Below are 21,870 nucleotides of genomic sequence, written 5' to 3' on the forward strand. Positions count from 1 at the left end.
ATTCATTGGAAGGACTAAAGCTAAAGCTGAAGCTCCAATACTTTGGCTACCTGATGCTAAGAACTGACTTACTGGAAAAGACCCTGATGCTGGGAAAGATTGAAGACAGAAGAAGAGGAGGAAGACAGAGGATGAGATGGTTGGATGGCATCACCCACTCGATGGACATAGTTTGAGCAACCTCTGGGAGCTGGTGATGGACAAGGAAGCCTGGCATGCTGTAGTCCATGGGGTCGCAAAGAACTGGACACGACTGAGCGACTGAACTGAACTGACTGAACTTATCATTATACTGACAATTGTTTATATATCACTTACAGAAATGAAGACAGTGTTAAAATAGCTTATAGAAACTGACATCATTGTTTAATAAAATTCTAATTCAGCACTTCAAGTGAAAAAAATAAAACCTTGGGAGTCTGATGTGACATTACAGATCATGATTTTCGATGAAGCAAAAATCTACAACAAATCATCATCCAGCCTCTAAATCCCTTGCCAATGACAGAAAATTCTCCTCTGTATTTTGAGACTGCCCATTCCACTGACAGTTATTTAGGTCACACGGTCCTTCCTTAATCTGAGGGCTTAATCTGAGTTTCCTCTGTTCATCCTTCTGACCCCCTCAGCAATACTGAGTAAATTTATCCCTCTCCCGTGGGCAGGATCCCTCCAATATTTGAAGATAGCTCTCAGGGCAGTCTTAGTTCCTTCAACTTTTTCTTAAATCATGATTTTCTAGAGACCTAACCATTCTCAGCCCAGCGGTGAACTTTGTTGATATTCCTATTAGAATTTTTATCCAGAACTGGCTCAGAATCTTGACTTCATACCAATAGCAAGATGCAGGTGGGATTGCTGTCTCCCTCAAAACAGACAGATCAATTTAGTTCAGATCTGCCTCGGCATTCTGGAAATCACATTACACCGTTGGCTCATATGTCTGTGGTTAATTATAAGCCTCATGCCTTCAATCAGTTTCACATAAAGTTATTGAAAACCTACTAAGCTTAAGCACTGGTAGTTTTTACATGAAATACTATTAAGCCAGATCATTCACACACACACATATATATCCTTCCTTATCTCCCTTGTCCTCCCCCTGGCTTTCTGCCTCTTCCTCCTCTCCTCCCCTTCCCTTCTCCCGTATCCCCCATCTCTTTTTCTCTCTCTTTCTTCTAATTGTCCTGGGTTTACAGCCCTGAACTATTTAACCAACCTGATGCTCCCTACCAGTCTTCTCCTTATCTGGAGCTTCCTTCTTAACAGTGATTAATTAATGCCTTCCAGTTTGATGAAATTTGTCATTGACACAAAAAACATTTAAACTTAGTCATTCTCCTTTTTTTCTATTAATGTTACATGATTTTCACCAGCAATGTTCCTATCTATACTTTAATGTATTTAATTCAAACACACATACATACATATTCTTATAGACTTTGTTGATATTCTTTTTCTTGTTATTTGGAATATATTCCTTCCTTCCTTCAAGGAAGCAAACCTGCACTCCCCAGAGTCCTTAGCAGGATTCATTATTACTTTTAGATGATTATAATAATTAACATTAATAGAATTCTTACTATGTATGGGGGTACTTGTAGATATGCAGTCTTACCATTATAATACCCACTTCACAGACAGACACGGAAAAGTTGAGAAATGTCTTCTCAAATGTACTGTTCATTACTCATTCATTACTATTTGAATGATGTACTCAGCATATAGGTTAAATAAACAGGGTGACCATATACAGCCTTGACGTACTCCTTTCCCAATTTGGAACCAGTCTATTGTTCCATGTCTGGCTCTAACTGTTGCTTCTTGACCTGCATACAGGTTTCGCAGGAGGCAGGTAAGGTGACCTGGTATTCCCATCTCTTTAAGAAATTTTCACAGTTTGTTGTGATCCACACAGTCAAAGACTTGAAACACACAAAAATTTTTTTTTGCCACACTAGCAGCTTATGGCATCTCAGTTCCCTGACCAGGGATTGAACCTGGACCTTAGCAGTGAAGCAGTAGATATTAAGAGAACAGAAGCAGAAGATATTAAGAAGAGTTAACAAGAATAAAAGAAGAACTACACAAAAAGGATCTTCATGACGTGGATAACCATGATGGTGTGATTACTCACCTAGAGCCAGACATCCTGAATTATGAAGTCAAATGGGCATTAAGAAGCATCACTATGAACAAAGCTAGTAGAGGTGATGGAATTCTAGTTGAGCTAATTCAAATCTTAAAAGATGATGCTATTAAAGTGCTGCATTCATTATCCCAGCATATTTGAAAAACTCAGCAATGGCCACAGGACTGGAAAAGATTAATTTTCATTCCAATCCCAAAGAAAGGCAATGCCAAAAAATGTTCAAATTACTGCACAATTGCACTCATTTCACATGCTAGCAAGATCATGCTCAAAATCCTCCAAGCTAGGCTTCAACGGTACATGAACGGTGAACTTCCAGATGTACAAGCTGGATTTAGAAAAGGCAGAGGGACCAGAGCTCAAATTGCCAACATCCACTAGGTTATAGAAAAAACAAGAGAATTCCAGAAAAAACATCTACTGCTGCTTCATTGACTACTCCAAAGCCTTTGACTGTGTGTATCACAACAAACTGTGGAAAATTGTTAGAGATGGGAATACCAGATCACCTTATCTGTTTCCTGTGAAACTTGTATGCAGGTCAAGAACTGGACATGGAAGATCATGTGAAATGCCAGGCTGGATGAAGCACAAGTTGGAATCAAGATCACTGGGGGAGATATCAATAACCTCAGATATGCAGATGACACCACCCTATGGCAGAAAGCGAAGAGGAACTAAAGAGCCTCTTGATGAAAGTGAAAAAACTGGCTTAAAATTCAACATTCAAAAAAATAAGATCATGGCATCTGGTCCCATCACTTCATAGCAAATAGATGGGGAAACAATGGAAACAGTGACAGACTATTTTCTTGGGCTCCAAAATCACTGGAGATGGTGACTGCAGCCATGAAATTAAAAGACACTTGCTCATTGGAAGGAAAGCTATGACCAACCTAGACAGCATATTAAAAAGTACAGATATTACTTTGCCGACAAGAGTCTGTCTAGTCAAGGCTATGATTTTTCCAGTAGTCATGTGTGGATGTGAGAGTTGGACTATAAAGAAAGCTAAATGCTGGTGCACTGGGACGACCAAGAGGGAGGGTATGGGGAGGGAGGAGGGAGGAGGGTTCAGGATGGGGAACACAGGTATACCTGTGGTGGATTCATTTCGATATTTGGCAAAACTAATACGATATTGTAAAGTTTAAAAAAAAAAGAAATATTGGTAATATAGAAAGAAAAAAAAGCTAAATGCCAAACAATTGATGCTTTTGAACTGTGGTGTTGGAGAAGACGCTTGAGAGTCCCTTGGACTGCAAGGAGATCAAACCAGTCCTGAATATTCTTTGGAAGGACTAAAGCTGAAGCTCCAATATTTTGGCTACCTGATGTGAAGAGCTGACTCACTGGAAAAGACCCTGATGCTGGGAAAGACTGAAGGCAGGAGGAGAAGGGGACAACAGAAGATGAGATGGTTGAATGGCATCTCCCATTTGAAGGAAACGAGTTTGAGCAATCTCAGGGAGTTGGTGATGGACAGGGAATCCTGGTGTGCTGCAGTCCACGGGGTTGCAAAGTGTTGCACACAAATGAGCAACTGAACTGAACTGAGCCACTAGGCAACCAGGGAATTCACAAAATTTGATGTTTCCATTGGAGGATAATTCATGTCTTTCCTTAATTCTTTGGAATTGCCTTTCCTATGTTTTCTACTTGAGTACGTATGGCACTCTCTTCCTTATATATTATGAAATCCCAAATGGCACGGTCACCTTTTCTGAATATTCCCATTATTCTTATATTACAGACTCATTTTCTCCATTGCTTTGTCTACTATCTGAGAGAGGACAGATGCCACCATATTTGTACAAACTTTTAACACAACATTGAAAAAACCAAGACCATGATATCAGTCCCATCAATTCATGGCAATAAATGGGGAAAAAATGGAAACAGTGACAGATTTTATTTTCTTGGGACATGGAATATCAGGTCCATGAATCAAGGCAAAATGGAAGTGGTCAAACAGGAGATGGCAAGAGTGAATGTCAACATTCTAGGAATCAGTGAACTGAAATGGACTGGAATGGGTGAATTTAACTCAGATGACCATTGTATCTACTACTGCGGGCAGGAATCCCTTAGAAGAAATGGAGTAGCCATCATGGTCAACAAAAGAGTCCGAAATGCAGTACTTGGATGCAATCTCAAAAATGACAGAATGATCTCTGTTCGTTTCCAAGGCAAACCATTCAATACCACAGTAATCCAAGTCTATGCCCCAACCAGTAACGCTGAAGAAACCGAAGTTGAATGGTTCTATGAAGACCTACAAGACCTTTTAGAACTAACACCCAAAAAAGATGTCCTTTTCATTATAGTGGACTGGAGTGCAAAAGTAGGAAGTCAAGAAACACCTGGAGTAACAGGCAAATTTGGCTTTGGAATACGGAATGAAGCAGGATAAAGACTAATAGAGTTTTGCCAAGAAAATGCACTGGTCATAGCAAACACCCTCTTCCAACAACACAAGAGAAGACTATACGTGGACAGCACCAGATGGTCAACACCAAAATCAGATTGATTATATTCTTTGCAACCAAAGATGGAGAAGCTCTATACAGTCAGCAAAAACAAGACCAGGAGCTGACTGTGGCTCAGACCATGAACTCCTTATAGCCAAACTCAGACTTAAATTGAAGAAAGTAGGGAAAACCACTAGACCATTCAGGTATGACCTAAATCAAATCCCTTAGGATTAGACAGTGGAAGTGAGAAATAGATTTAAGGGCCTAGATCTGATAGATAGAGTGCCTGATGAACTATGGAATGAGGTTCGTGGCATTGTACAGGAGACAGGGATCAAGACCATCCCCATGGAAAAGAAATGCAAAAAAGCAAAATGGCTGTCTGGGGAGGCCTTACAAATAGCTGTGAAAAGAAGAGAAGCAAAAAGCAGAGAAGAAAAGGAAAGATAGAAGCATCTGAATGCAGAGTACCAAAGAATAGCAAGAAGAGATAAGAAAGCCTTCTTCATCGATCAATGCAAAGAAATAGAGGAAAACAACAGAATGGGAAAGACTAGAGATCTCTTCAAGAAAATCAGAGATACTAAAGAAACATTTCATGCAAAGATGGGCTCGATAAAGGACAGAAATGGTATGGACCTAACAGAAGCAGAAGATATTAAGAAGAGATGGCAAGAATACACAGAAGAACTGTACAAAAAAGATCTTCACGACCCAGATAATCATGATGGTGTGATCACTGACCTAGAGCCAGACATCCTGGAATATGAAGTCAAGTGGGCCTTAGAAAGCATCACTATGAACAAAGCTAGTGGAGGTGATAGAATTCCAGTTGAGCTATTCCAAATCCTGAAAGATGATGCTGTGAAAGTGCTGCACTCAATATGCCAGCAAATTTGGAAAACTCAGCAGTGGCCACAGGACTGGAAAAGGTCAGTTTTCATTCCAATCCCAAAGAAAGGCAATGCCAAAGAATGCTCAAACTACTGCACAATTGCACTCATCTCACACGCTAGTAAAGTAATGCTCAAAATTCTCCAAGCCAGGCTTCAGCAATATGTGAACTGTGACCTTCCTGATGTTCAAGCTGGTTTTAGAAAAGGCAGAGGAACCAGAGATCAAATTGCCAGCATCCACTGGATCATGGAAAAAGCAAGAGAGTTCCAGAAAAAGATTTATTTCTGCTTTATTGACTATGTCAAAGCCTTTGACTGTGTGGATCACAATAAACTGTGGAAAATTCTGAAAGAGATGGGAATACCAGACCACCTGATCTGCCTCTTGAGAAATTTGTATGCAGGTCAGGAAGCAACAGTTAGAACTGGACATGGAACAACAGACTGGTTCCAAATAGGAAAAGGAGTTCATCAAGGCTGTATATTGTCACCCTGCTTATTTAACTTCTATGCAGAGTACATCATGAGAAACGCTGGACTGGAAGAAACACAAGCTGGAATCAAGATTGCCGGGAGAAATATCAATAACCTCAGATATGCAGATGACACCACCCTTATGGCAGAAAGTGAAGAGGAACTAAAAAGCCTCTTGATGAAGGTGAAAGTGGAGAGTGAAAAAGTTGGCTTAAAGCTCAACATTCAGAAAATAAAGATCATGGCATTGGGTCCCATCACTTCATGGGAAATAGATGGGGAAACAGTGGAAACAGTGTCAGACTTTATTTTTCTGGGCTCCAAAATCACTGCAGATGGTGACTGCAGCCATGAAATTAAAAGACACTTACTCCTTGGAAGGAAAGTTATGACCAACCTAGATAGCATATTCAAAAGCAGAGACATTACTTTGCCAACAAAGGCTCGTCTAGTCAAGGCTATGGTTTTTCCTGTAGTCATGTATGGATGTGAAAGTTGGACTGTGAAGAAGGCTGAGCGCCAAAGAATTGATGCTTTTGAACTGTGGTGTTGGAGAAGACTCTTGAAAGTCCCTTGGACTGCTAGGAGATCCAACCAGTCCATTCTGAAAGAGATCAGCCCTGGGATTTCTTTGGAAGGAATGATGCTAAAGCTGAAACTCCAGTTTTGGCCACCTCATGTGAAGAGTTGACTCACTGGAAAAGACTCTGATGCTGGGAGGGATTGGGGGCAAGAGGAGAAGGGGAAAACAGAGGATGAGATAGCTGGATGGCATCACTGACTCAATGGACATGAGTCTCAGTGAACTCTGGGAGTTGGTGATGGAAAGGGAGGCCTGGCGTGCTGCAATTCATGAGGTCGCAAAGAGCTGGACATGCCTGAGCGACTGATCTGATCTGTGGTGCTAAAGAAGACTCTTGAGAGTCTCTTGGACAGCAAGGAGATCAACCCAGTCAATCCTAAAGGAAATCCACCCTGAACATTCATTGGAAGAACTGTTGCTAAAGCTGAAGCTCCAATACTTTGGCTACCTGATATGAAGAGCTGACTCATTGGGAAAGACCCTGATGCTGGGAAAGATTGAAGTTAGGGGGAGAAGGGGGTGACAGAGGATAAGATGGTTGAATGGAATCACCGACTTGATAACATGAGTTTGAGCAAACTCCAGGAGATAGTGAAGGACAGGGAAGCCTGGCATGCTTGCAGTCCATGGGGTTGCAAAGAGTCACACATGACTGAGTGACTTAAAAAATTTTATTCTCATAGTTTTTTCACTCATTTGTCTCCTACCATCTAATGTTGCTGCTGCTGCTGCTAAGTCACTTCAGTCGTGTCTGACTCTGTGCGACCCCATAGACGGCAGCCCACCAGGCTCCCCCGTCCCTGGGACTCTCCAGGCAAGAATACTGGAGTGGGTGGCCATTTCCTTCTCCAATGCATAAAAGTGAAAAGTGAAAGTGAAGTCACTCAGTCGAGTCCGACTCTGTGCGACCCCATGGACTGCAGCCCACCAGGATCCCCCGTCCATGGGATTCTCCAGGCAAGAGTGCTGGAGTGGGGTGCCATTGCCATCTAATGTTAAATGCCTCAAAAAGCTTATCATAATGCTTATCTTTTTGTCTTCAATACAACCTGCCGTCTAGACAGAGAATATGGTCAGTGGATGATGTTCAGAGGGGAATAATGAAGAAATGAGAACTGGTGAGATTTTGTCAGAAATTCTTCATTAAAATCTCCCATTGCTACCGGAACTTGACACTGTGGCAATTTTGTAATCTTTGGTAGAAAGCATCCTCTATTGCCTCCATAGTATAGTTCTTCCTGCCTTTACTTCTGAGGATTACGGGACATCACTTCTACTGTTTTCTTCCATGATATACCTATTGTCCAATATCTGTATAGGCTGATCTGAAAAATTTTTTTGCACTCTGGGACTGTCATGTCCAAAGAAATATATAAGCACTAACTTACCTTAGTAAGTTCTATTTTCACACATACTACCTTATGCTAACCATAGAGGAACAACTTAGGATAGTATATTTTTGTCAATGAATAGAAATGAAAAATGAGATACAAAGAGTTAAATGATTAACCTAAATTCACTTAACTAGGAGTCTCTAATTTCTGACATCAGGCTTTTCCCATAAGGCCTTTCCATTGCTTGAATATTGTAACCACCTGGGGAGCTGTAGAAACTACTCTCCCCGGGTCCTGCTCCCGAGACCCTACTATAATTGGTCTGGGGGTGCACTTTTAACACAGGAATTTTCACAAGCTCCTCTGGGGATTCTAATGAGTGGTCAAGACTGAGACCACTGCACTGGAATTTGATGATACTGCCTCTTGCATCTAAATGTATTTTTGGAGATACCTGCCCTCATCGCTACTTCAAAGGCTCGAGGAATTAAAGTATCCCAAGGTGAAAGCAAGCATTCCCATGATGCTTCAGGCTGTTTGGTCTGTCTTGTTGACAGCAAACAAATGCCAGGAAGCCTCCGCTCACTATCGCAGGGTACACTGGTCTGAAGGAATTCTTTTCCTGTAACATAAACATTTCCTTATGGGGATCGGATTTTGTCATTAAGGTGCTGTTGCCCACAACCAGATGTATTGGTTTGTTCTCTGCCAAACTTTTTATTTGCCATTTTATAGTGATGGACAGAGAACAGTGGATCATCAGTACATTTTCCCATGATTGTCTATGATTATGAATAAATAATTGTAATTATTGAAAATGTACCACACATACTTCAGGGTTTGAATTTAAATCTCAAGTTATAGAGAAAGAACAATTTTATATCATATTATGGAGGCAATGTAATATAAACAAAGAACAATGAATGTGGAATCAGAGGATTCGGTTCAGGTCTTTGGGCCCCAGCCTAACTGTACTATAAACAGTAGCCACACTTACTGAGCACTCACTGCACACTAGGCACTGTTAGGGAGTCTCAGTGTTATGAGGCATGTTCTGTGATTATTCTCATCTTACAGACGAGAGAACAGGGACACAGAGAGGTTAAGAAACTTACCCAAGGTCACACTACTAGTAAATTGCAGGGTCTTGGCAATATACATCCAGAATTTACACTGTTACCAATATCTCACATTCCATGTGTGATTTTAGGTAAATTACTTAGCTTCCCTTGGTCTTGGTTTTCTCATGTGTAAAACAGAGTAATAACAACGCCCAGCTCATTGGGTTCATATACAACTATGGATGACAGAAATTTGGTGTTCAGTAAATATTGGTTGATAAGTGAAAAAAGAACAATAATATTGAAATGATTAAAAAATACAGATTAAGAGATACAAACAACTAGGCACAAAATAAGCAAACTACAGAAATATACAACACAGGGAATTTAGCCAATAATTTATAATAACTATAAATGGAATATAACCTTTAAAAATTGTGACTATCATTGTATGCTTGAAACTTACATAATATTGTACATCAACTATATCTCAATAAAAAATGAACAAAAAAACACCAATAGGGCATATACTTTGTAAACTATATTATACAGTTATTCTGTATCACACAAGAATAAACTTACTATTTGTGGCACAAAGATATGCAATAGAGTTAAAACTTAAAATCATAATATAACCACTCATCACTACTCATAAAATAAAAAGCTCTTTAAAATATGCACAAGAGTTTAATAATCCTCCCAGTGATAAAAATATAACTGTAGAAATGAAGTTAATAGAAGTTTCTCTTTTATTCCTGAGTGGTTGAAGGAGCATTCTATAATCTGAAAGCTTCATCTTTATTATTGCCAGGAAATTAAGCCATTAAAAAGATAGTATTGGATCTTAGCCAGCTGAACTATGCAAAGACAAAATGGCCAGCAGAACATGTAAGGTTTACATTTAATTTTTTTTAATTAAGTGCTGGTTATTATTGAAGGAAAGCTTTTGAAACATTCTTATACAAATCTCTGTAGGAAAAAGAGACAGAGTGATTGTGAAATCTTGCACCAAGGGCTAGAATCAGTCTCAGAAATTCTTCTGGGCTAGAGGTAACCATTACCAGCTATTGCCTTCACAAAAAGGAATGAATTACATACTAGCTTAGTGACAGATGTAGAAACAGAACCAAATTAAATATTTTGGTGTCAAACTCTTTTGAAGAAGAAATTTCAGCCAGTGACACTGCATTATTTCTTCCATTTTAAAATTACTCTTTATTCTAAGAAATCATTTCCAATTTTCTTTAATTGGGCATGTGCTTCCATTATTTCCTTAGCAGCTTGGAGTTTTCTAGAGCCTCTATATATTTACACGTTATTCCATAAAGCACCATCCTATAACAATCTGTTTGTTTTCTGGTTGAAGGAATTGGACACTGAATTGTTCCCTGAAGCATGGCAACTGCCTCTCGACATGTCTGTTAAGGGTTATCACCTCCTGGAACCCATCTGAGCTCCTCAGGGCCTCTTACATAACAAATACTCAAGATGCATTTGCTGAATTAACTAAGAAGCAGTCAATCAAAATTTTAGAAATGAAGTCAATGCTCATGTATTTTGGTACCAAAATCAATAAAACTCTTTTATACTGATAGTGTTGCTAAAGACTATTTCTTAAAGTACCTTAAACAAATTATTTTTCTTAACCACTAATCCACGAATCAGTGAGGAAGATAATGTGTAATTACAAAATAAGCTAATAACCAACATCCTGAAAGAGCAAGTAATTTCTTAGAAATAATTTGATCTCACATTTTTATATTTATTACGTTTAGTACTTCTTTTTGCTCTTGTGTGCTAAGTTGCTTCAGTCATGTCCAATTCTTTGTGACCCCATGGACTGTAGCCTGCCAGGCTCCTCTGTCCATAGGATTCTCCAGGCAAGAATACTGGAGTGGGTTGCCATTTTCTCCTCCAGGGGATTTTCCCAACCCAGGGATCGAACCCACACCTCTTATGTCTCCTGCATTGGCAGGCGGGTTCTTTACCACTAGTGCCACCTGGGAAGTTCTTTTTGCTCTTATTTGTGCCTTGAAACTAGATATGATTTTTTGAGAGGTGATATTTTGTTCTCTTAAAACCAGACTATCACAAGGATGAGATGAAACATGATGAGATCACAAATTAAGGCAGTGGTCATAGAGGTGGAGTAGAGGGAAAACATTTGTAATGCTGCAGGAGATAAAATCACTAAGGCTTAATGAGGGAAATAAAGTGGACTAGGAAATGTACATGATTCTGGCTTGGCAAGTAAATGCAAGAATGGTGATCTACTACTGATCAAGAGAAATAATAAGGGATGGAGAAGTGGTTTGGGGGCAACATAATGAGTTAATTTTGGGACATCTTAGATATGAAGTACCTTAGTGTCAGACTTTATTTTTTGGGGCTCCAAAATCACTGCAGATGGTGACTGCAGCCATGAAATTAAAAGATGCTTACTCCTTGGAAAGAAAGTTATGACCAACCTAGATAGCATATTCAAAAGCAGAGACATTACTTTGCCAACAAAGGTCCGTCTAGTCAAGGCTATGGTTTTTCCAGTGGTCATGTATGGATGTGAGAGTTGGACTAAAGAAAGCTGAGCACTGAAGAATTGACGCTTTTGAACTGCGGTACTGGAGAAGACTCTTGAGAGTCCCTTGGACTGCAAGGAGATCCAACCAGTCCATTCTAAAGGAGATCAGTCCTGGGTGTTCTTTGGAAGGACTGATGCTAAAGCTGAAACTCCAGTACTTTGGCCACCTCATGCAAAGAGTTGACTCATTGGAAAAGACTCTGGTGCTGGGAGGGATTGGGGGCAGGAGGAAAAGGGGACAACAGAGGATGAGATGGCTGGATGGCATCACCGACTCAATGGACATGAGTTTGGGTGAACTCCAGGAGTTGGTGATGGACAGGGAGGCCTGGCATGCTGCGATTCATGGGGTTGCAAAGAGTCGGACACAACTGAGCAACTGAACTGAACTGAACCTTATTACATAGCTGGAAATGTGCATTCGGAATTCAGAAGACAGTCTGGTTAGAGATGAGGCTTTAGAAATTATTGGCATGTGGGCTAATGAAAACCATAGTAATGGATGATGTCTCCCAGAGAGAGCTGGGCAGCAAATACTGAATGAAGAAGTTATTCCTAAGGAAAGAGGCAGAGGAGCACTTGGAAAGGTAAGAGGAAAACCATGGAGTCATAAGGAGAGCATAGCCAATATGAGTTCAAGTAAGATAAGGACTGAACAAAGTAATCACTGAATCTGAGAATTCGGAAGTCATTGATAACTTTAGAATGTACCATTTCAGTTGGATAGCTTGAAAGTCACATGCACAGACTGGATAACCTACTTTGATACAAACCAGAACATAGCACTCTAAAGATTAGGTTAAAAGGGACCAGAAAGTTGTCCAGCTCTCCCATTGAATCTTTTCAGCTCTTACTATATGATGGTAACAGATGATCTTTCACTAGACTGATATAATTGAGCAGCCCCAGGTTTTCTTGCTATTCCTCTACTTAATAATATCTCTGGCTTTGGGGATAATTGTGTTTAGAATTAAAAAGTTTCCTCCTGCTCTGAAGGCTTCCTTCTGGGGTGAGGAAGTAAAGTAAATCTCAAAAAACTGAGAACTTTATCTTTTATTATTCCAACTGTCTATCCTTCCTTCTGGCTTTTGATCAGATTTTAGTCCAGGACTCTATACAAAAGGGGGACTAAATGAACAGTTATTGAATGATTAGTACACAGAACCAACAAAGAAGCTTATCACCCTCAAATTCCAAATATATGTCAATTAGTCTTTGAAGGCAAGATAAGCTAAGAATGTTCAGAGATTAATATACCACCCCACTCCCCACAAAATAAGACAAGGCTAGATCACCTTACATGGAGTTCTGTAATATTCTGTGGCTTTTGATGTGGCTATTCCAGACCATGTCTTGTAGTAATCACTAAATGAGACTGGTTTAATTGATCTGAAAATACAAAATAAAATCGGGCAGTGAGTAGCATGCAAACTTGCTTTTCAAAATTATTTTATCAGATTGGGCTCTTTCAGATATTTTGTTATAAGCCATTAGCGTGTGTGTGTGCGCTAAGTCACTTCAATTGTGTCTGACTCTTCGCAACTCTATGGACTGTAACCTGCCAGGCTTCTCTGTCCGTGGGATTCTCCAGGCAAGAATATTGGAGTGGGCTGTCACACCCTCCTCCGTGGAACCTTCCCTACCCAGGAACTGAACCCACGCCTCTTTATGGGCACCACATGCCTGCACTGGCAGGTGGGCTCTTCACCACTAGTGCCACCTGGGGAGCCCCCACAAACCACTAGGCTGATCTGCAAATTCTAGCATGGTTATTTCTAACAAATTAATCTCACATAATTTTCTGCTAATACATGCAAATCACAAAAAAGATCTGCCCAAACCAGTTTTCAAGAATAAGTATAAACGTGCATCCGTGTGTATATTATAAAAAGAAAAAAATGTAGGTTTAAGATGACTGCCTTTCGTGACTAACAGTAAAAAGAACTTTAAATAAAGCATCACAGCTGTATATTTTATCTTTCTACATTAAACATCTTTCTTACATTTCTATGCTGAATTTTAGTAAAATCACCTTTATTTCTTTTTTCTTATGAGGAGAAAAGAAACACCAGAATTGAGATTAGTTTAATTTTTATACAGAAATCTGATTACTTCCAAAGAGGGAAAATAAACAACTCTTTTCTAATATTACTGCCAGCACATTTCCTTCCTCTGTGCTAATGTTACCAAATCCTAATGGAAGAGCAAAGACTGCTACAAAGTATTAAAAAGGAATTATGAAACAGTCTCTTACTCTTAGACAACTGCATTTCTGATTTTTTTCCTACAAACATTTTGAATGCAGGGATTCTCAATACTCTATAAACAAAACACTACTTTCAGGTAATTTTTAGATGTGTGAAATCATCAATTAACTGGCTTAAATGGATGCTTAAACATCAAATGTAAAAGACCTTATGTCTGTTTTAAATTCCCAGCTCTGGAGGAAGAAGCAAATTTTCAGTTACAATAGGTTATTAACATTAATTTTTATAGGTAAATCATAGGTGCTTAAGTTTTTGACTCAATTTTGAAAGTAATAGGGCAATACCTGAATGTACTAATTCATTCATTTATTTAAATAATAATTATGGACATCTAAAATTTAAGGCTAACATTTTTCAAGTGTGCTATTGCATCTGTAATCACACTTAAGTAGAAACCTGAAACTTGGTGAAGATAAATTAATCACTACTATTATTGCTTCCAGAGCTACACTCAGTGCTTTATACTACTAAATGATATACTAAACTAACATTAATTTGCCAACAAAATGTTTCGGCATTTGGCAACGGAGGTAACAAAATGAAAGACTGCATTATATCTCCTGCATGAGAAAGCTTGTGATCAATCTGCTGTCACAGATCATTTAGCAGACAACAATGACCCAAGAGGAAGGAAACTGTCAACATACTGTCTAGTGAAAAAAAATACACCATCTTCAGGCACAATCGTCTCCATTGTTTTCTGTCTTTTGACGACGACCCATGACCCTCTCCCTTCCCAATGGTGTCCTGTTCAATTTCAAGCTGTTAGCCTTCAGGGGCTTTCTCTTCTTCCCCTAGAATAATTAAAAATATTACCCTAAAAGGTATAACTTTAGTATAGTGTGAATATACAAAACAGAATGCCTTGAACACTTGGGAATATCTGCATCTTCAACTCTATAAAGGAAATAACCCCTTAAAATAAGAGAACAATAATTATTTACTATTATTATTCAGATAAACTACTAATGGATAGATACAGCATAAAAATACCTGTGTTTATAGTTTCAACCAGTAATAGGAATTTATTGAGTATTATTTTTGGCACTAAGAATATGAAAAAGTAGAAGACATTATTTTAAACTGAACACCAGGGTTTATTATCCTGTTGGGAAAATAAGATATATACCTGAACTATTAAGTAGAATAGCTTTATAGATTAACATAATAAATGTCACATCATTTAACAGACATTTGGAGACTATAGTGAAAAATGTGTCTTTGGCAGTGGCAATAAGGAAGAAAGTTGGAGGAGGGAGCTGTGACTATTTTGGAGCCACTTGGGAAAGAGTCACTTGGATATAGACCTAGGACAAAGGAAGGAGGCATTTTGGGCCAGGGAAACAGTATTAACAATAGCTTAGATGGCAAGGAGTGTGGTGTGTTCATGCCTACATAGAGAGGATGCCAGGGGAAGAGGTGATAGTAACAAGATAACTGACCAGAGGGAAAAGTTCCAATTTCAGAAGAATTGGCATTTAATTAAGATAGGTGAAATGAGGCAATGATAGGTCTTCAAATTTAGGCAGAGAATGGATTAGAGTTGATTCAGTGATCTTGATTTATTAGGTGATAGAGAGTAATCAGAAGTTCTCAAATAAGGCAAGTAAACTAAGAAATCAATGTTTGAGCAAGAGTTTTCTCTAGCACTAGCATGCAGAGTAGATTATATGAGAGATTAAATGCAAGGGGACCAGTTAGGAAATGAATTCAGTAACTTAGGCAAGAGATCTTGAGAGCCAATACTAGGGTGGGAGCAAAGATTATGAAGGGGAGGAGATGAATTTATGAGAATGCTAAAGAACTGACTGAATCAGCTGCCTGATAGAGTGTGAAAAGTAAAGGAATTTGAGGGTCACATATTCTCCTAAAACCCAGAAGGCCAGTTATTTTTGCTATTAATAGAAAGTGTCTAGAGAAACTGAAGTAAAATATGAGTTTAATTTTAAACATGGGTTGTAGGTGATGACCTCTAGGAGTGTGATTGAGAAATTGGGACTGGAAATAAGAGATTTAGGTCAAATCAACATAAAAGTTGATAGATGACACCATTAGGGAAAACAAACTCCAAAAGAATAAGTGTTCAGAAAAGAAAGGGCAGAAACCAATTCACAGTTAAGGGCCGGGGGGCGGGGAGTGAAGGAAACCAAAAGGATCATTAAAGGAAGAGAATCATGGTAGCCCTATTTCATGCAAGCAACACCCCAGCCATTGCCAAAGCCTAATGACTAAATCCTTAAATATCTCTGGATAAGGAATGGAAAATAGTACAGCTTCTTTGTAAGATAGCATGGTAGTTTCTTACAAAACTAAACATACTCTTACCACACAATGCAGCAATAACACGCCTTGGTATTTACCCAAAGGAGCTGAAAACTTAGGTGCACACAGAATCTTATACACAGATGTTTAGAGCAGCTTTATTCATAATTGCTAAAATGTAGAAGCAACCAAGATGCCATCAATGGGTGAATGGATAAGTTAAGTGGTGTATATTCAGACAATGGAATATTATTCAGCACTAAAAAGAAATTAGCTAATAAGCCATGAGGACTTCTCTGATGGCTCACTGATAAAGAATCTGCTTGCCAATGTAAAAGATACTGGTTTGATCCCTGGGTCAGAAAGATCTCCTGGAGAAGGAAGTGGCAATCCACTCCAGTATTCCTGTCTGAGAAATCCCATGGACAGAGGAGCCTGGCAGGCTACAGTCCTTGGGGTCGAAAAAGAGTCAGACACAACTAGCAACTACAACAACAACAACAACAAATAAACCATGAAGAGTCACGTAGTATCATGACTAAGAGCACAGGCTCTGGAATTAGCTGGCTTGGGTTAAAACATGGTAGCACCATTATTGATTAGCTGTGTGACTCTGAACAAGTTACCTAACCTCTTCACGTCTTCAGAGACAGAATTTTCTCCAGTGGTGGTTGTGAGCATTCAATGCAAGCACGCACGAAAAGAGTCAAGGAGGGGTTTAGCACCCCTCAGCGCTCAGTGTCAGCTGGGCTCCTCATTGCCTTGGATAAGTGCCTCATCATTTTTCTCCTGCAAACTCCAGATAGCCTCCTAATTGTCGTTCTGCCTTGTGCTCCAGTAATATCTGATTGCTCTACCTTGGTCTCTCCCTATTCCAGGGTATTATGTCTCTGCTTGAAAGCCACAGTAGGTTATCTACTTCCATAGGATGACATCTAAAGACTTTTACATAGAATTCGAGGCGGTTCATCATCTGGCCATTTCCAATCTTTTCTCCCATCATTCATCCTCACATGCAGAGGCTCCATCACATAGAACTGTTTCCTGACAATCCTAAGTGTACCACAATCTTACACATCCATGTCTGTACAAGCAGTTCTATTAGAGACTCTTTTGCCCCCTGTGCAAAGTCATACTCATTAAGATTCAGGTCCAGTTAAAAATAATACATACATGAAGGTTGTCACACTGGATATTGTGGTTGTCTCTTCAATAGCTGTTCCATTCTTCTCCCATTCCATACATGCCATGTGGTCTGCTGTGGGGACTGGATCTTACCCCAGCTCTAAATCAGGACTTCACTGATAACTGGTATAGGGACAGGAATCTGACCTAAATAGCTCCAATAATAGTACAATTTATTCTAGCTTACTAGTACGTCCTCGTCTCTGAGACTGTTGATCCTCTTTGTTTTTCTTCAAGACTGCCTTGTTATTTTAAACCTTTTGCATTTCTAGATCCATTTTAGACTACCTTATCAATTGCCAGAAAAAAAAAATAAGGCTGCTGAGATTTTGACTGAGAATGAACTGAATCTACAATTTGAGAAGATTTGATACTGTAATAATATTGAGTCTTTCCTAAGTGGTAAACATTGTATATCTCCATTTCTTTAGGTCTTGAAAAAAATCCTCCCATATATATTTTGTGATTTTCAGCATAAATGTCTTACTCATCTTTTGTTACATTTTGATGCTGTTGTAATGGTATTTTTAAAGTTTCATTTTTATGTTGATTGCTTATATATAAAAATAGTTAATTTGTGAATATTCATCTTCGAGCTAAGATCCTTGCTAGATTTACTTACTAATTTTCAAACTTTCAAATTTGTATATTCTTTTGGATTTCAGTATATATATAATTGTGTTATCTGTGAATACCAATGGTTTACTGTCTTCTTTCCAAATTTTATAACTTTTTTCTTCCCTCATTGCACTGGCTAGGACTCCAATACAATGTCAGATAGAAACGGTGATAATGTGGATACTTGCCTTGCTCCTAAACTCGGGAGAAAAGGATTAAACATTTCACATTTAAGTGTGAGGTTAGCTGTTAGATTTCTGTTCAATTCAGTTCAGTCACTCAGTCACGTCCAACACTTTGTGACACCAGGCTCCCCTGTCCATCACCAACTCATGGAGCTTACTCAAACTCATGTCCATCGAGTTGGTGATGCCATCCAACCACCTCACCCTCTGTCATCCCCTTCTCCTCCTGCCTTCAACCTTCAAAGTATCAGGGTGTTTTCCAATCAGTCAGTTCTTCGCATCAGGTGGCCAAAGTATTGAAGCTTCAGCTTCGGCATCAGTCCTTCCAATGAATATTCAGGACTGATTTCCTTTAAGATTAGCTGGTTTGATTTCTGTAGATTCCCTTTATTGAAATAAGGAAATTCTCTTCTATTCCTCAGTTTGGTGAAAATTTTTATCATGAACGAGTATTAATGATTTCTTCTAGATTAACAGATATAAGTCTATGTTTTTATTTTTCCTTTATTTGGTTAACTGAGTTACATGCATTGATTTTCAAATTTTAAACCAATGTGGCTTTCCTGAAACAAAACTCACTTAGTCATCATGTACTATCCCTTCTTTATATATCAGTGGGTTTAATTTGCTAATATTTTGGTTAGGACTTATACATTTCAGGTTTATGAGAATACTGACGTATAATTTTCCTTTCTTGTAATGAATTCTGATTTTAGAATCAGAGTTTGGAAGTTTGGTGACATATTCACTGTCTCTATTTACTGGAAGAGTTTGAATGCCTTTTTAAAAAAGATTTTATTTGAAGTAACTTTAGATTTAGAAGAGTTGTAAAGTTAGTTGAATACCTTTAAAATTAGCTTTGTTAAAGTATAATTTACATTCAATAAAATGTACAAGTGTTCAGAGCACAGATTGATAAGTTTTGATAAAAGCATGCCCCTGCAAAACCATAAGCCCAAACAAGTTACAGAATGTTTTCACTAGTCCTGAAAGTTCCCTACAGCTCCTTCCCAGTTAAGCTCCCTTGACACTTTGAGTTATCACTGATCCAGTTCTCTATCACCATAGATGAGTTTTGCCTGTCATAGACTTCATACAAATTGAACTCTACAGCATGTACTCTTTCATTACTGAGTTTTTTTTTCCCCCTCAACATAATGCCTGTATTATTCCATGTCATTGCATGTATCAACAATTTTATTGCTGAGAGTATTCAGCTTATAAATACAACACAATTTATTTATATATTCAACTGCTGAATATATAATATTGACTGTTGATGGAAATTTTAGTTGTTTTCAGTTTGGGATATTACAAATAATCTGCTATCAACATTTGTGTACAAGTCTTTTGTGAATATATACTTTTATTTCTTTTAGGTAAATACTTAGGAGTGGGTTAGAGGGCAGGTGAACCTTTGACATGACAAGAAACTGCCACACTGTGCTCTGAACTGGCTGTGGGCAGTCAACAGGCACAGAGACAGAGGAGCGCTACAGTACAATCACGTCCTCATCAATAACTGGGATTGTTAGTTTAAGCCAGTCGTGTGATCTTCCAATCTCCCCCATCTTAGTATGTCACTGTGGTACCCATCCAGTTCAAACCACAATCTATTACTAATCCTTGATTCCACTTTCTCTCTTGCCCCAATAAGTCAAGCTAAAGCCTTGAATCCAACCATTTCATCCACTTATCTCCCACTCCACATTTATGCCCTTAGCCCTAGCCCAAACCACGCATCTTTCCCCTGGTCTACTAAAATAACCAAATAATTCTTTTTGTTTCCCCCTTAGATCCTTCACAGTTGATCCCCAGAGGGCAGTTAAAGTGGTCCTTTTAAAATGTAAATCTGATTACATCTTTCTCTTCTTAAAAGCTGTCCAGTTGTGTCCCAATTCCCACTGCAAGATTAATAAAATGCCAATTCCTTACCTAGTTTATAAAGCCCTATCTACATCTCTTACTCCACCCCTACCCATCCCTTCTTCCCCCTTGCTGTGTTCCAGCTGCAGTGGCCTTCTTTCTGATCCTCTAACACATTTGTGTGCATGCTCAGTCCCAACCAACTCTTGGCAACCCCATGGACTGTAGCCCACCAGGCTCCTCTGTCCACAGGATTCTTTAGGCAAGAATACTCAAATGGGTTGCCATTTCCTCCTCAGGGTATCTTCCTGACCCAGAGATTGAACTGGTGTCTGCACCTCCTGCATTGTCAGTGGATCCTTTACCACTTGAGACACCTAAGAAGCCCTCCAGCACACCTTGCTCACATCCAATACTCAATTAGTCAATACTCTAGGTATCCCCTCTGCCTAGAATCTCACTGTACTATAAGACATTATTCTCTCCCAACTTTTCACTTCTTTTTTTCCCTTTCAATGTCATAAATCTTGATTTTCCAAGAAAATACCAACTACAAGTTGATCTCACCATGGTTCTTGAGTCATTTCTGAATACAGTTCTAGTGAATTCTTTCTTCCAGGCTCCAGATTTTATAGTCCTGTGATCAGTGCTGGATCCTCATGGTGCTGTCTGGTTACCCTGCTGCCTGTCTGATGAGGGACTCAGCGCCCCAAAGAACCAAAGGGCCAAAGTTTCCTCCCTGTAACAGGGTCTCCCCTTCTTCCTGCTCCTGCCTGAGACAAATGCCACCATTGCTAATGGCTGGGCTTCATCTCAGTGCTGGGGGACAGACAAGGTCAATGCTCTTGCTGTCATGTTCCAATTAACCATTTCATCAGTTGTTCTGGGTCTTCTCGTTCTGATCTTCTAACACTTCCAGGCACAGAGCCCCTTGGTATAACACTGTCTCACATTCTGGGGGAGAAGGCAATAGCAACCACTCCAGTACTCTTGCCTGGAAAATCCCATGGATGGAGGAGCCTGGTAGGCTGCGGTCCATGGGGTCGCTATGAGTCGGGCACGACTGAGCGATTTCATTTTCACTTTTCACTTTCATGCATTGGAGAAGGAAATGGCAACCCACTCCAGTGTTCTTGCCTGGAGAATCCCAGGGACGGGGGAGCCTGGTGGGCTGCCGTCTATGGGGTCGCACAGAGTTGGACATGACTGAAGCGAGTTAGCAGCAGCAGCAGCACATTCTGGGACAAAGTCCGGATCTGAGTGCTCCTTTTGATTTCAGTCTTTTGGGAACATTTTACTATTATTAATCCACTAAGAGGATCCTTGTTTTGGAGCATGTACAGTATAAAACCAAGATAGAATAAGTATTATTTCAGCACTAGTAAGTTGGCTATTTTCTACATCCGATTGACTATTAAAATTAGGCTGGGCAAGGGCCGTCATTCCGTGTCCGGGCCGGCGGCCGAGCCCGAGTGTCCGCGCTCAGGGCTGCTGGCCGCTAGCACCGCGCCCTCGCGGGCTGCGTGTCGCTGCTGCCCAGACGCTTTTTAAAAAAAATAAATAAATAAATAAAATTAGGCTGATGCAAATGTTAGAGAACCTAAAAGCTGCAGAACCTACACCTGTCCAAGTGTTCAAGGTCACACTGTCAGGTGGGCGGTCTCCCAAGTGTACAATGGCTTCAACCCTAACTCTCACCATTTCACTCCAAGACTTATTCTTTTCCTAAACTGCTTGGAGATTTGTGATCTATAATGGTCAGGCTATAATGTAGACAATGGTCTTTTTTTTCCTTTTCAGAAATAAAAAATAAAAGACTAGGCAATTAATATAGTTACATTCAATTTTAATTAAATAGTCTAGAAAGAACTCAAGATTTTCACATTCTTCCTGAAAAAGAATCATTTTTAAAAGGTATTGGAAGGGAAGATATAT

At 39.4% G+C, this 21,870-nt stretch overlaps 1 protein-coding gene across 5 annotated transcripts in view; it reads right to left on the minus strand.

Moving 5' to 3' along the window:
* Window positions 1–21,870, minus strand: part of UBE2U (ubiquitin conjugating enzyme E2 U) — a 70,249-nt gene that overhangs the window by 18,660 nt on the left and 29,719 nt on the right. For 4 of the 5 annotated variants that reach the window (XM_027537022.1, XM_027537026.1, XM_027537027.1 and 1 more), the window contains one exon: window positions 12,853–12,941. In XM_027537022.1, the coding sequence (XP_027392823.1) occupies window positions 12,853–12,941 (89 nt within the window). Of the gene's footprint in view, window positions 1–12,847; window positions 12,942–21,870 lie in introns of all 5 variants that reach the window. The other variant, XM_027537025.1, reaches the window with a different exon arrangement.

Source organism: Bos indicus x Bos taurus, chromosome 3 (assembly GCF_003369695.1).
Source record: "Bos indicus x Bos taurus breed Angus x Brahman F1 hybrid chromosome 3, Bos_hybrid_MaternalHap_v2.0, whole genome shotgun sequence".
Lineage (NCBI taxonomy): Eukaryota > Metazoa > Chordata > Mammalia > Artiodactyla > Bovidae > Bos > Bos indicus x Bos taurus.